Genomic DNA, 16,493 nt, shown 5'->3' with positions numbered 1-16,493 from the left:
TGATGGAAATCAGAAGTGGTTTGCAGAATGCAAATCTAAGTTGGCCACGCAGTTTCTATGAAGACATCTATATTTTGTGCCTATAATAAAGGACAGTTGAATGGTTAAGGAAGTACAGAAAGAGAGTGTACAAGGGGTGGCAGGGTGAATAATCTTGATTGGGCTGTTGACTCGTTGACCTTATATGGATGCTGATGTTACTAAGAATGGTGGGAAGACCCGAGAAAGACTTAACCGGTGTCACCAAGATATCACCTTGAGAGTTTGGTAATGAATGGAAAAGGCACTGATGGAAATAAATAGAATAAACTGCATAGAGGCCAACATCAAGTTTTAGAATTAATATATAGGTAGTAGTGAGCTATGACGGGAAGCTCTCCCACATTTTATAGGTGACTCTTTTTAAAAGAAACACTTCACTAATGCCATTTTTTTTTCTTAAATAGATTTAAGCCACAGTGGGTTTTGAGGCGTGATAATATGGAAGAAATCACAAATTCATTGCAAGCTATTCAACTGGTGATGGATACCCTTGGCATTCCTTATCAGTAAATGGAAACATTTTCAGTGTAGGACTGTAAATAATTACGCCAATCATGGATACTTGGAGCAGCTTTTACTTTCAGTGTAAACTTTTGAATATGACTTTGTATAAAATAAAAATATGTATTACAAGTGTTTATTAAATTTGTCACATTTGCTGTTTTTTTAAATTATTGAGGTCATAGCTTAATTACATTTTTCCCTTCTGTTTTCTTCCTCCAAACACTCCCATATGCCAGTTCCTGCTCTCCTTCAAATTCATGGCCTCTTTTCACTAATTATTATGCATGCATATATATATATACATATTTCTGTATACATACATATTCCTAAATACATGTTAAGTCCCTGTTATGTCACTTGTATGTATGTTTCCAGAGCTGACTAGTTAGCAATAGTTATATGCATATGAAAGCCTATTATAAGATTATTACAATATTTGTGTCTATCAACTTAAAATATTTCTTTGAATGTAATCTTATTCATAAAGGAAACAGAATATTATCTTTATACATAAGTTGAGGCACTTTTTTAAAAGATTCATTTATTTATTTTTATTTAGGTTAGAAACAATCTTGTTTCACATGTCAGTCCCTCCCTCCCTCTCCCACCCTCCCCACCAGGTCCCCCAGTCCTCCACTCTGATCACCAAGGAGGGTGAAGCCCTCCATGGTGGATCTCCAGTAACTGTTATTTCATCCAGGGTAGGGCCTAGGCTCTCCCCCAAGAGTCCCGGCTGAGAGAACCTCCCATATTGTGACATGAGCACTTAAAGTCTATTTGTACGCCAGGGGTAAATACTACCCAAGTCCCCATAGATTACCTAGGCCTCCTCACTGACACCCACATTCAGGGGGTCTGTGTCAGTCCCATGCTTTCACATGGCCATCAGTCTGGAGTCCAAGAGCTCCCTCTTGTTCAGGTCAGCTGATTCTGTGGGTTAAACCAGCCCACTCTTAACTCCTTTGCCCATCAGTTCTCTCTTTCTGACACTGGATTCTAGTTCAGTTCAGTGTTTGTCTATGGGTATCTGCCTCTGCTTTCATCAGTTGCTGGATGAAGGTTCTGTTTCCTAGACTTTTTGACAGTGGGATTGTATGTTGGCACTCCCCTGATTCATGTCTAAAATCCACAAATGAGTGAGTACATGCCATGTTTCTCTTTTTGTGACTGCGTTACCTCACTCAGGATGGTTTCTTCTAGTGCCATCCATTTGCCTGCAAATCTCAGGATTACATTGTTTTTTTTCTGCTGAATAGTACTCCATTGTGTAATGTGCCACATTTTCTCTATCCACTCTTCAGTTGAGGGGCATTTAGGTTGCTTCCAGGTTCTGGCTATTACAAATAATGCTGCTATGAACATAATGGAACAGACATCTTTGTTGTATGAATGTGCATCTTTTGGGTATATGCCTAAAAGTGGAATTTCTGGGTCTTGTGGTAGACTGATTCCCATTTTCCTGAGGAATCTCCATACTGTGGGCTGCCTTTTTGTCTTGCTGACTGTCCTTTGCCTTACAGAAGCTTCTCAGTTTCAGGAGGTCCCATTTATTAATTGTCGATCTCAGTGTCTGTGCTACTGGGGTTGTGTTCAGGAAGCAGTCTCCTGTACCAATTCATTCAAGGGTACCACCCACTTTCTCTTCTAACAGGTTCAGTGTGGCTGGGTTTATGTTGAGGTCTTTGATCCATTTGGACTTAAGTTTTGTGCATGGCTGTAGACATGGATCTATGCACATTCTTCTACATGCCAACATCAGTTATGCCAGCACCATTTGTTGAAGATGCTTTCTTTTATCCATTGTATATATTTAGGTTTTTTTTTTGTAGAAAATCAGATGTTCATACATGTATGTGTTATTATCAGGGTGTTCAATTTGATTCCTTTGGTCTTCCTGTCTATTTTTGTGCCAATACCAAATTGTTTTCAGGACTACAGCTCTATAATACAGCTTTAAGTCAGGGATGGCGATGTTGAGGCACATTTTTAAAGCAAATATTGGAAATTGAATCTACAATCTTTTCTGAGGATGCTCTATGTCTTATGTTTCTTGTTTCTCTTGGTCAGTTTTCCATTGCTGTAAAGAGATACCATGACCACTTCAACTCTTATAAAAGAAAGCATTTAATTGGGGCTTCCTTTCAGTTTCAGATGTCAGCGCTTTATCATTATGACTGGAAACATGGTGGCATGCAGGAGGATATGATGCCGGAGAAGTAGCTGAGAGTACTACATCCTGATCTGCAGGCAGAGAGACTGAGCTTGGCATGGGTTTTGGAACTTTATTGCTCACCTCTAATGATGTACTTCCTCCAAGTAGGCCACTCCTAATCCAGTGGTTTTCAATCTCCTATTGCTGCCACCCTTTACGGGTCCTTAGGTTGTCATGACCTGAACCATACAATTATTTTGTTGCTACTTCCTAACTGTAATTTTGCTATTCTCATGAATTGTAATGTAAATATCAGTTATGCAGGATATCTAATATGAAGCCCTCCACAAAGGTCATGACCCATAGATTGAGAACCACTGGTTAGGACCTAATTTTTTCAAATAGTACCACTCCCTGCAACACTGGACCTATGAGGACCACATTGTTGCTGTTAGAAATATATTCCACAAGACCATCTGAGACAGAGTTTATTTTGGTTTGCAGTTCAAGAGTGTAGTGTACCATGGTGTGGAAGTCATAGCAGCAGGAACTTGAAACAGTTGGTCATGTTTCATCTACTGTCAAGAAGCAGAGATCAATGATGAATGCTTGTACTTGTTCTTTTTATATAGTCTAAGATCTCAGCCTGGGGAATGGCGCTACCTGCAGTGGGTAGGTCTTTTCAGTTGCTGCACTCAAGATCATACCTAATAGGAATGCCCAGAGGCATGTTTTCCAGGTTATTCTAGGTCTCACCAAGTTGACAATTGAGATTAACCATTACAACCTGGAAGGTGCTCACATTTGCATCTTTCATTGGGAAAGCATTCAATTAGATGACCTTGATTTCTCTATTACAATATTACAGCTGGTCTTTTTAGACTAAAATTCTGAACTGTGGGTGAATTGGGATTCAAATTTGAAAGTGATTCAACTTTGAAAAATTGTTTTCTTTTATTAGAGCTGGTATTCTAGGACCATAGAGAGTTTAAATGTTGCAGGTATGGAGACAGTTCATCTTCAACTTTATACCCTTTATACCATTCACTGTCCACCTCTTTGTATGTTCTAACATCCTTTTCATTCTAGGATAAAGCTTTGGGATGTCTTCATAGCAAACCACTAGCTTCTAGCAACCTAGAAGCTAACACACCATCAAAAAACATCTGGTATGCACAGCTGAGTTTCATTGTTGTAACCTACCTCCCTATAGTCCCACCAATGTACTTGGCAAATGCTTTCATTTATGATTTTCTTTGCTCCATACTCTACAAAGAAGTCTTATTAGACTTCTTCTATGTTGGAACATGTTATACAGCTACAACCAGTATCTATTGTCAGCCATGATCTTATGTATTTGACTCCTGGTCTGTCTTGAAGTCACTGTCCTGGGTATATCAGCCATGGGTACTACCATAGCAAAATTCCTCCTCTGATTAGAAAGGACTTAATGTAAGCCCTTTACTCTGGAAAACAGGAATTCTAGGGATTCTCAACTGAAGACATTTACCTAAGCCCAGGGAAGCCAGTGATAAAGTGACACACCATACCATGAAGCAATGCAATTAGCCCATTATGACTCTACTCACACATCTTAAGTCCATATGCAGAAAATGCAGCTTTCAGTGGATAAGATGAGTGACAAATATACAGATGAAAAAAATACTAGAATGTCTCATCCCTTATGAAACCAGACCTTACATCTTCTGACTTCATATTAAAGATTATGGATATGATCTGTTCCTCCTTACTTAAAGTAGCCCAAATGTACCTGTCATTTGCAGCATGAAAAATAACATTTTAAGATATTTCTTCACAAGTACTATTAAAAACAGATGAAATGACTTACTGAGATAAAAGTTTCCTTTACAGGATTTCATACATGGTATTTTATAATGGTAATTTTGTTATTAGAGTCTTACTATTTAATTATGGTGGGTCACCAAGAACTGGCAATAACCTGTTTGTGAGTGCCTCTGGTTTTACTGACCAATGACTCAGGATTACATCCCGTGCCTAGCACTAAGGATCTCATTTAATGACCCATGTCTTCTGGAAGCAGCAATGCGCACCCATACAGGTACTCTCTTTTACTTATAAACTAATGGATTTCCATAAGGTGTCTTCAAGTACCCTTTAAGCTGAAACTAACCCACTGTGTACCATCTCCTGTTCCCAGCCACCTGATTCCCACTTAAACCTTTAACTCCACTATTTCCCCATTCTCCTTTCATGTCAGCTGTGTTCTATTATTTGCTCTAATTGAATGTTCCTTAAGCTGGATGACCATAAATCTTCATATAACTTTTTTGTATCCTTCATTTGAGTAAATCTTCCAATGCCTTATTTCCTCACCCCCCAATATCTCCATATTTGAAGCTTTCTGCCCCCATTACTGCCTCTCTCTGCATTCATTTTTACTCCCGTTGCCTCAAGCATCCACTCCCCAGTCCCACAGTTGCCCATTTCTAGAGTCCTGGCTTCAATGTATAAAAGATTCAAAACTAGGATTTAATGAGTTTGTTCATTGTGCATCCATAACCTCAGTATGATTTTTTAAATTTCATCCATCACAATAGCAATTTGTCTCTTGATTATTTTAAATGAAAATGGGCAATTCCTGCTTTTAAAAACAATAGAGTAGGAGCTGGAGAAGATGACTCAATAGATAAGAACATTTGCTGTCATTGCTGAGAACCTGGGCATGTTTTCCAACACGCCTTCATAGCCATCAGTAACTAGAGTTCCAGTGACACTCTTTCGGACTTTGTGCAAATCAAATCAGGTATACACGTGTACAGTGTGCATATAGGGAATATGTAGGGAAACAATCATACACATAAAAATTGCTTAAAAACAATGTAAGATAAGAATTAAGTGTTTTTTTGGGGGGGGGTGTTTCGAGACAGGATTTCTCTGTATTGTTTTGGAGGCTGTCCTGGAACTTGCTCTGTAGACCAGGCTGGCCTTGAACTCACAGAGATCTGCCTGCCTCTGCCTCCTGAATGCTGGGATTAAAGATGTGCACCACCAACGCCTGTCTGAGTTAAATGAATTTTATAAAACCACAACTATCCTGTTTATTATCTAGGAGAGACACATTGATTTAAGGTTACAAACAGGTTGACAATGCAGGAAGCAAAAAATACTTAATTTAAATGGTAGCCAGCGGAGAGGAAATGTGACTATAGCAGAAAAATACAATTTAAATATAGTAGTCATAAGGTGATAACCAGTAGCATACCTTTGGGCTTTCAGAACTGTGAACTAAATAAATACAGGGCTTTTTTTGTTTTGTTTTTTGTTTTGTTTTTACTACTGAGTATCAGAAATAGCAAAGCAAATTGGATTAAAATACCCATCAAGACTGATTCAGAAAAAAAATAGAAAAATTTAAGGAGACTTAAAGTGAATAAGAAATTGAGAAGAGAAAATTTCCTGAAGAGGAGCTTTTCTAGATGAATACATGGATGGTTTTTACTAAATGTTTTGAGACAAACTAAACCAATCTCGTTTAAATTGTGCTCACCCACCCAGAAAGAAGCAAAGAAGTTTCCAAACTCCTGTAGAACTAACATCGCAGGATACCAAAACCAGATAAGGATATCCCGGATGAATAGGAAGAGAGTAAATGTAGCAGCACACTGAATGGAGTGTACACCATTGGCAGCTAGGATTTGCTCATCAGATACAAAGATAATATGTTCACTAAAGAACCTAATGAATGTGCTACACCAATGGCAGAAGGATGGAAGAAGAGTACCATAGTGGGCACTGCTATGCATTGAATATGTCTTCCAAATGATTATGTCTAAGACCCTTAATTCTGCAGCACAGTAGTTTTCAGAGGCAAGACTTGGTGGGAAGCATCTGGACTGTGGAGACAGGGACAATATGCCTTGTTCATAGTGGCCTTTCAAATTTTTCTCACATATGAGTGATACTGTAATGGTATTCATCAACTCACTTCCCACAGAGCTCATACATCCCACATATGCCATACTTTTTTTTGATAACTTCCTGTCATAGTTGGAGACAAGATCATTTATGTCTTTGAGGACTGCAGTCCAGACAGTGCATTTTCACAGCAGGCCTCATTACCTCATGATCCTAAGTTCATCTTTGCTCTGTCAAAGCTGGTAAACAGCAGTGGGCAGGTGGACTTTGTCTTAGGAATACACAGTTGGGAATCTGAGTTAAAATGTACCTTTCTTTATCCGGACTGTATGCACTGTCTATGCTATTATCATTGTTGCCTCTGTCGCTTAGTGTGTTCTTATTGAACTCAGAATGAAAACTATTGTCAGCTATTACTAGTACATTATTTTAAATTGTTGGACAATGAATGTGTTAAGTAAAATATAGTTTTTTTCAAAGGTACTTAGACATTGTAATCATTAACTTGTTTTGTCAGAAGTATTGTGTACTCAGTGATGTGATCTCAGGTGCTCTAGGGTTGTAAAAATCTTCATGAGACATGCAACTGAAGATGAGGTTGAGATACTTGCTATTTATTTTTATAGCATTCATCTCAGGAGAACTCTATGCAGAAGGTAAAGTTAATTCTTTTAGTATTCTTTACTCTCCAAAATGTGTATGGAAAACAGAGAGTCTAACTCTCCTATTAATTGAATTTTACCCCATATTGTGTTTCAACATACCAATTTTGTAATACATGCCTTAAATAAATGTAACTTGTTATTACATTTTGGTAATGTTTCTTTGGACAAAACTGGTGTGATGCTTTTATAGCACTGTGACTTGGACAATCAAAGCAAACTCCATTATTTCTCTAGATTTGGGGCCACAGGGAGCCAGGATCTAATGACTTTAAAGGGTCTTCTGGTTAATATTCAGCAGTTTGGAAGTCACATATCTGCCTTAATTCTAGTTTTAGGTATGAATCCATGCATAACACTAACACTTGCATAATTTAGCTTTCTCTTCTTATAGTGAGGGTCTAGTTGGGAACTTTGAAAAAGAACAAATTCATCAGCAAGATTTCTACTTGTGCTATTGTTTTCATTGTCTGGATTACGAAGTAGCAGTTATTTTGAGGGCAATATAATTGATTATAGAAACAGGAGCACTTGGGTGAGAGAAAGGCCACAGAGGTGATTCTGTCACTGCAATGCTGTAAATCAAATTGTCCAGAGATATCAGCACTACAGAGCTGCTGTTATATATCTTCGTGGGCAGACTCCCTAGAGTGCAAACCAGATGTGAGTGAAAGGTGGGCAACATACCAGTGGGACTCACTTGGGATGTAGTCAGTGTTATTAGATGGTAAGGTTAGGTGCAGGCAGGTGAGACAGTGACCAGCCAGAACTCCTCTAAATTAACATCTATGATTATACTTGTGGTTTAGTTGAATAGTTCACACGAATTTTCTACCAACAATTATATATAAATGAAACTTACCCTCATTTCACACAAGTAAAGCAAGTAATGTGTTTGCACACAGGAACAATATTCCTGTGCTAGTCGCAAAGCCAGTTGAGAACCTCTTGAGTAAGAAGTGAATTAATTCTAACCTTGATCCCAAATTCTCTTAAGACCCACTCTAGAGTTTAGGCATGCCACTTCATAATGATAATGGCTTTGTAAAGTACGCCTTTTTAAAAATGAGTTTTGCTATTGTTTGATGTTGGATTGTATGTACCACAACAGAGACAGAAGTTCACCAAGATGCTACGACTTCGTATTCCAAAAGAGCAAAGGGGTACAGCCTTCTCGGAAAAGACTGACACCCAGCTAGATCACTCCAATTACTTTATTCAAACATATACAGTGTTAATTGGGGCTGGGAAAGGTTCCAGCTACAAAAGTCCCCTTGCTCTTACTTCCCATGAGTGCAGACACATATCTCAGTCACTTTTTATTATAACTTATCCTAATCAAAAGACTCCACAAAATATAGCCATCGAAAGGCATAATGCAAAAAGATAATTAGGGAAAAAGGAAATCATAGAAATTTTATCATCCAAAGCAATATAGGAATAAACATGAATAAAGTACTCCAGGTCTTCCAAAAGTACCTTAAGACCATGGTTGGTGCAGCTGCAAGTTCTCAGGTAGCACCAAGTATCTTTTCTCAAGAGAAACATTTCTTCAAGGTTTAAACAGTCTCAAAACATTTTTCAGCCTCTATTGATTAAACACAAGCACAGCAAAGACTTTGTTGAAACATTTTCTCAAGCCAGACACAAAGATTTCACTATACATATCCCTACATAATGAAACCTTATTGTAGACTTTTATCTTTGAAGTGTTTTGCTTTATGACATACTGTAATTCCCACATTGCTTTCAGTTGCATAGAATTTTATATGTTTTATTTATCTGGACTTCTAATGAAGGGCGTATAGTTATTCTATATGAATAGCTCTGGAATGATCAGTCTCTTCATCTCTGTGAAATGCTGACCGTCTATGAAACTTAACAATAGAACACTTTGCAAAGCAGTATATAAACTCTGCTTCAGAGCTCATAATCTCCAAAAACTTAACATGTTCTTGCCTCTCCTGATCCTCATGAATGCTTTACATTATCTTATTTGGGGCTCTGTCATTGTCTAGTGATACCATCTCTGTATTACTTCTGCATAGTCCTTTGCTTCTTAGTAAGTTTGCACATTTATTCATATATTCCTTTGAATGTTCAGACTTCTATGCCTTATGCCTTTTGATAACTGGATTTTGAGGAGCCTTTTGTAGACTATTAAATGTAGCTTTTTGGCAGCTTTTGATCTTTCATATCCCTTATCAAACATTGTGTATGTGTTTTATGGATAGTGATTTTTATTCAAAGTTGTTCCTGATTTTGATATTGTAAAATACATTATTTGTCTCACAGTTTCAGCTTCTTGAACCTCTGAAGCCCAGAATGTTAATGATGCCCCTGGAATTGTACAATATGGTGACTTTACTGCCTTAAGGAAGGAAATGTAAATTTTACATTTATTGTATTTATTAGTACTTTCCCTAAAATTATTTTGCTGTTCTACACACTTGATGCATTATTTATGTTGTGTGGTTTTCATGTTCATTAGAGCTGCTTGTCTGTTCTTCAGTCTCTTCTGTTTTTTTCTGCTCTGTATTGCCAGTGTCTCTCCTTATGTGTTTAAGGGTACTTTTTAAGCAGTTGAGAAGTTCTGTGCCTATTTGCAAAGCATGTTTCAGCTAATGTTTACTGTGTAGTCTGTTGACTCTTTTATCATGATGACTCCTTGACTCTTTTCTGGTGAGTTTCCATTCATCAAGGCATGTTTGCTACCTTGGGGTGTTGGAAGAGCAGGTCCAGGGCAGGAGACATGAGTATAAACCAGGACAGTGTGCTCATTGCTCGGTGTTGTCACTGTCCAGAACAGTGGCCCTTGGGATCACTGTTCTCCATAGCACAACTATTTTGGGTCTTTGCACTGTAAACTCTTCGTGCTTGGGTATGGAAAATGCTAGAATACTTGGGGACTCTACTGCACGTGTTTCATCAGGTTCTGGCAATGCTATGGTGCCTGTGATTTTGTCCTGTTTTTCTCAGCCATGAATGGCACTGCTATTATTTTCTGCCTAAGGCAGCAAGCCACAGAAGTAACCATTCTGACTTTGTTACCATGGTTTACTTTGCCTCCTCAAACAAGTCACATGACTTACTTATATGCAACTAGCTTCTTTCACTCACTGTCATCCTTTTGAGGATGACTTGAAAATTGTGGGCTTAAATTCAGCCCACTCTATTGTACAATGATCTAAACCAGTGGTTCTCAACCTATGGGTCACTCCTTAGAGCTCACATATCAGATATTTACTTTATGATTACCACAGCAAAATTATACTTATGAAGTAGCAACAATAGTTTTATGGTTGGGGTTCACCACATCATGAGGAACTGTAAATATTAAAGGATCGCAGTATTTGGAAGGTTGAGAACCACTGATATAAACGGCATCATTATCTTTTCTGCCATTAAAGGGAACTTAGGTTGTTTGCAGTCTGATGCTGTTATGAACAGTGATCATACAAATGTACTTTCTGTCTCTTTGAACTCACTGTGTGCCTTTTTATGAGGTGATCTTGAATATGTTCTGCTTTAGTAAAATATCTCCAATGTACTTCCTCATGTGTGGAAGGTCCTGTTTCTCTGGTCATGGTGAGAATTTGTTCCTTTCCTTTCAGGCATTTTAGTGGTATTGTGGTAATGCAATGCTTGCTTGGTGTGAATTTCGCAAACACTAATCTAGCTAAATATTTGCTCTTAAACATTCTTGTTTTCAAAGTCATTGCAAAATCCTCTTATTTTAATGGATTATATTCCCCTTTTCTAAAAGATATGCCACTTACTTCACAGTTGTGTGAATTTCTGAATCTCAGCTACCTCATCTTTTCTGATGTAGCAGACACTAGTCAGACAGGTTGGCAGCCTGCTTCTCTGGGTCCCTATTTGTGGGTTCATCCACATTCAGATAGAAATTAGTTGAGGAAAAATTACAGGAAGGTCCCAGAAACAAAAATTGAATTTGAGTTCACATTAATAAAATGATGGACAGGCAATGTATTAAATATTATAAGCATCTAGAGGCGATACAAATTACATAGGTGGAGGTGTGTAGGGTAATGTAAAATTTTAATCACTTAATATAAGAGACTGGAGCATCTATGGGTCTTGGCATATACAGGTTAGTCTTGAAATCATCTCTCTGCCAATACAGTGTCAACTCTATGGCTCTTGAGCACAAAATCACACATGATCCAAGCAGAGCTGTTCTGTGAATGACATGCCTGCTAGATTGAAAGAGTAAGAACTAAGAATACAAAATACTTTAACACAGTAGATTAAATAAACCCATCACTGAAACAAAGCAAGCTTTTATTTTTATTTTTACCACTGTGAGTTCCAGAAATGTTAAAATTCCACATGTGATGTCATGATGTCTCTACGACTGTGTTGTTCTACAAAGCTAGAACAAATTTCCAGGAAGAAATCTCTTGTCAGTTTTTCTGAGTAACACAGCTATTCAGAATTGTCAGCAGATATAGAGAGAGGAGGGCATATACTAGATATTTAGATTGTCACAACATTACTTCTAAACTTATGTTATGAAAATAAGTGCAGACTGAAGAATCTGCAGAAAAATATTTAGGAATGATGTTTGATCTCAAGTTTCATGGATGTGCATATTTTTCCATTTTCAGCTTGAGTTTTCCTCGTTACAGAGAAACAGTGTGATTTCCCTGTGATGGAAAATGGAATGATTGCCCAATATTATTATACATTTAAAACCTTTTACTTTCCAATGAACATAAATAAAAAGCTGTCATTCTTGTGCTTGGCTGGCTATGCAAGTGAAAGTGGGAAGCAAGAAGAACAAATCAGGTGTACAGCAGAAGGCTGGTCTCCAAAGCCAAGGTGCTTCAGTAAGTCAATGCTTGCTGTCAGGGCAACGCTTAGAAACTAGTTTCTTAGAAGACAATGTTTACCTGTATTAAATGTGAATGGTGGTTAAACTTTGTATATAATAACAAAATTACCATTATAAAATACTGTATCTGAAATCCTGTGAAGGATGTTTTTATCTCAATAAGTCATTTCATCTGTTTTTAATAGTACTTATGAAGAAATATCTAAAAATGTTCATTTTCAGGATGCAAATGATAGGAACATTTGGAATACTTCAAGTAAGGAGTAGCATTTTATCCATAATCTTTAATATAAAGCCGGAATAAGATGTAAGGTCTGGTTTCATACAATATGAGCCACTCTAGTACTTTGTCATGTGTAAATTTGTCACTCATCTGCATACCCACTTTTCTTTTTCTTATCCATTGGAAGCTGCAGTTTTCTGTATATGGACTTCAGATGTGTGAGTAGTGTCATAATGGGCTCATTACATTGCTTCATGGCACTGTGTGTCACTTTATCATTGGTTTCCCTGTACCTAGGTAAATGTCTTAAATTCAGAGTCCCTTAAATTTCTCTCTTCTAGAGTAAAGGTCTTACGTTAGGTCCTTTCCATTTAGGGGAGGAATTTTGGTACAGTAGTAGCTGTGGCTGATATACCTAGTAAACAGAACTGCATATGACATTCATTCATTCTGTGACTTCAGGACAGATCAAAATCTAATATGACATTTTTCTATTAACACAGAGCATAGAGTTTATAATATAATATAATTGTGGCATCATAGGAGTACTATATGTGACTATATACCTTGAATTTGCTCTGTAAAAGATAGAACATTGCAGAGATTGGCATGGGAGCATAATGGTCAAGAAATGATCTCTGCAGTCAACTGACTGCATATGATTTCAGCATCACCCCTATGAAAGTGACTTGGAAATTCTTAACCTGATTCTATGCAAAAAGGGGAGTTAATATTGCTTCAGTAGAAGCCTTCAAGTAGAGTGTTTGCCACACAGCTAGTACTAAATGTGTGTATGTTAATAGTAACCTTGGACAAGTCTTTTAACTCTTCTAAATTGCTTTGCCATAAAGGTCCAATAATATGGCTTACAAAAATGATAGGGATTACTAATATGAAGGTAATTTTATTATATTGTAGCTTATATTGCACATATTTACCAAAAACTTGATTGCAGACTCACAGGTTTTTGGGATCAAATGCATGACTTGGCCTACATACACTGACTCCTGGACTCTGTACAGTGAGGTGATCCCAAAATATTTTCTGAAACAATGAATGAATAAAGGCTTTATAGTAAGATACCTTAGAACTATTTAATTATCCATGAAGTATGTGTTTGATTACATTATAAAGCAATGAATTAAAACATCAAGTAGATCAAGGAGAAATTACTTTTACTTGTGACTAATGACAATTAGTGAAAAACTATTGGTGTATTTTCCAAAAGAAGATGCGGTAAGAGTAGGAATGACTATAAAATTCGAAATTTGTAAAATTACAACCTCAGTCAGTGTCAAACTGAACCCATTTCCAAAAAAACATTATACAGGTCAGATATTTCTTAAATTGAATTGCATAAAAGAACTCTGGAGTGAAAATTATTTTACTGCTCAAAGTTCCAACTAAGAGTAATATTATGTGTTTGTATTAATTTTTCAGTTTAGTAAGGTATAATCTGAATCTTACTATTAAGCAGATTAACATTATAATTTCCTTAAGAAACTAAAACACATTTGCTCTTAAAACACAGAAAAATGCCTGAAGCCTAACCTAAGGAATGGTTATGTCTCTGATGGAAAAGTACTGTACAAAATTCAAGATAGCATGCGCTATGGTTGCACTTCAGGATACAAAACCACTGGAGGAAAGGATGAGGAGGTGGTCCAGTGTCTTCCTGAAGGGTGGTCTTCCCAACCGTCCTGCAGGAAGGAACAAGGTACATACACATGATTATGTTATTTCCTGAAGCTGAGCATATGACCCTATGAGGTTATGCTTCACTTGAGAGACGGTATTAAATTGTTTGCTTGATTTTCTACTATGTCTCTTCAGTGTGAAAAGTTGGCAGTGCTTTGCATTTCTCACATGCTTGGTGTTTTCTTAATGCATGGGTTCTCAACTCCAGCAAGTCTCCTGCCTCATTAGATCTTACTCTGAACCAATAAGAATGAGCTGAAGTGTTCAAAGTGAAGGAGCCCCCCAAAACTTTCCTGTGTAGCTCATGCAATTATTTTCTTCATTGCTAATTTGACAGTATAAATTGTTTAATTTATACAAATCCATAGAAGACACTTAGATCCAAACAGTTCTTCACAAGACTTGATCTGACATGAGGCCTTCGGTAAGGGCAATGGACCAATCTCTCAAAGTAGGAGACTGATCGAGATGGCTTACACGAATACGAAAAGGAAACCACAAATACACAGTGGTGTCTTCAATTTTGCAACCATTGGCTTTACCACATATTATTAATATTCAACGTGATACAGTTTGTGACTTCTTTTTGTTATTCTGGGGTTTTGACGAAGCTCATCAAAGCTCCTAAAATCATGTTTAACTTTTCAGAGACATGCTTGGCCCCTGAGTTGGACCATGGGAATTATTCCACGATGCAGAGGACGTTCAAAGTGAAGGACAAAGTGCAATACTCATGTGCTGCTGGCTACTACACGGCTGCAGGGAAGCAGGCTGAGGAAGCAGAGTGCCACGTCCATGGGTGGTCCCTCACCCCACAGTGCAACAGTAGGTTCTTGCTTCAGTAAAAGCTTTGTGCTGCACAGGTCCATCTCATATAAACTGTCTGGCTGGCAACATTCCATGCCTCTTGGTTTGGGCTTCAGTTGTAATTTAGTTAATAGTAGACCTTGGTCATTTCAAGCTCTCGAACAGGAAAACCTTGTTTTAGCTATTGTAATCCAATTCAGTTAAACCTGCTAATATTTAACAAGATAAGAATGTATCAGTGAGCTTCTAGAACAGAATGTAGCAAATGCTATACTATCCATTCCAGATATGACTGTAAATTTCTATGTGTGAAAAATAAATATGTTTTGTTATTTTTATCTGTTCTTTCATTTTTTTTAGAATTAACGTGCTCTTCTTTGAGATTAATAGAAAATGGCTATTTTCATCCTGTAAAGCAAACCTATGAAGAAGGAGATGTAGTTCAGTTTTTCTGTCATGAAAATTATTACCTAAGTGGATCTGATTTAATTCAGTGCTATAACTTTGGCTGGTATCCAGAATCTCCCATATGTGAAGGTAATTTTTTAAAAAATTTCAAACTTAAAAATTAACTTTAGTTTCTATGATCCCTGAATGATCACATCTATTTCTAATTCCAGAATTATTTTTAAAATAATTATTACATATCAAGTCAGTGGATTTTTCTATCTGAAGAAACTAAGCTTTGTATGCATTTGTGTAGTAAGCAATATGTTATATTTAACATGCATATATCTGAGCATATATGTGTGTAGTTATTCATATATTTGTGTGGGTGCATGTGCACGTGTGCACACAGAAGGTAGAAGTTCATGCCAGGTGTTTCCCTTGGCCCCTCCCTTCTTAGTTTTTTGAAGGCAGTCCTGGGTTTATTGAATTAGTCGGTGTGCTTAGGTAATGAACATCAGGTTGCCTCCATCTCTGCCTCTCTAGTGATGGATTACACCTTCCACTGTGCCTGGCTTTTACACAGATGCTAGGGATCATACTTAGGACTCCCTGTATATAAGGCAAGCAACTTTATCAGTCTCGCTATCTCCCCAGCCCTATGTTTAACATTTTAAAACCTCAGTCATACATTTTCAATCTGTAGCTGGGTAAGACACTATCTTAATTGGTCACATATTTCTTGATGTAAAAAGTCCATCTCCAAAATAATAGAGTAGGAAGCACACTCAGAAGGATATTAGCCTGAAGGGAAAATGGAAAGTGAGGTCAGTCATCTAGTTAGAACAGTCCAGACATGTAATAGCGAAGGTTTGATTTCTATCCCTGGTTGTGTTCTGAGGGGTGCTATGATTACCTTCAGAAGATACCAATTCATGGCCACAGAGGAGCCTCGTGTAGCAGAGGAAACTTAATCACAAGTGTGTGAGTAAAAACTCAAGATTTTGATTAGTACAGTGTGAGAGAGTTCTCACTTCCATATTCATAGAAGTGACGGATTATATTTGAACTGGGTCTGAAAACAAACACAAATCTGATGATTTGGTGAGGTATGAGAGGCAAAAGATGCAATGGCCACTATTTCTGCTGTAATATAGAAGATAATATTAGTATTGACAGACTGGCCAATGACCTGGGAGCAAAACAGAAAAGTGTGATTGAAATAGATGCCAGCAGGAAGGAAAGAGGTGTCAAGGATGGCAA

At 37.4% G+C, this 16,493-nt stretch overlaps 2 protein-coding genes across 2 annotated transcripts in view; both read left to right on the top strand.

Moving 5' to 3' along the window:
* Aspm (assembly factor for spindle microtubules) overlaps positions 1 to 687 on the top strand; it is a 39,759-nt gene extending 39,072 nt beyond the window's left edge. Inside the window, exon 27 of the mRNA XM_040738420.1 lies at positions 447 to 687. Within this exon, the coding sequence (XP_040594354.1) occupies positions 447 to 552 (106 nt within the window). The 3' untranslated portion in view covers positions 553 to 687. The remainder of the gene's footprint in view (positions 1 to 446) is intronic.
* A 5,030-nt stretch (positions 688 to 5,717) lies between these two features.
* Positions 5,718 to 16,493, top strand: part of F13b (coagulation factor XIII B chain) — a 30,361-nt gene continuing 19,585 nt past the window's right edge. The window contains exons 1-5 of the mRNA XM_005073489.4: positions 5,718 to 7,251; positions 11,910 to 12,110; positions 13,870 to 14,055; positions 14,685 to 14,861; positions 15,204 to 15,380. Of these exons, the coding sequence (XP_005073546.3) occupies positions 7,176 to 7,251; positions 11,910 to 12,110; positions 13,870 to 14,055; positions 14,685 to 14,861; positions 15,204 to 15,380 (817 nt within the window). The 5' untranslated portion in view covers positions 5,718 to 7,175. The remainder of the gene's footprint in view (positions 7,252 to 11,909; positions 12,111 to 13,869; positions 14,056 to 14,684; positions 14,862 to 15,203; positions 15,381 to 16,493) is intronic.

The sequence above is a fragment of the Mesocricetus auratus genome, unplaced genomic scaffold (assembly GCF_017639785.1).
Source record: "Mesocricetus auratus isolate SY011 unplaced genomic scaffold, BCM_Maur_2.0 Super-Scaffold_100676, whole genome shotgun sequence".
NCBI classification, from domain to species: Eukaryota; Metazoa; Chordata; class Mammalia; order Rodentia; family Cricetidae; genus Mesocricetus; species Mesocricetus auratus.
This window is presented reverse-complemented; position numbering and strand designations above follow the sequence as displayed.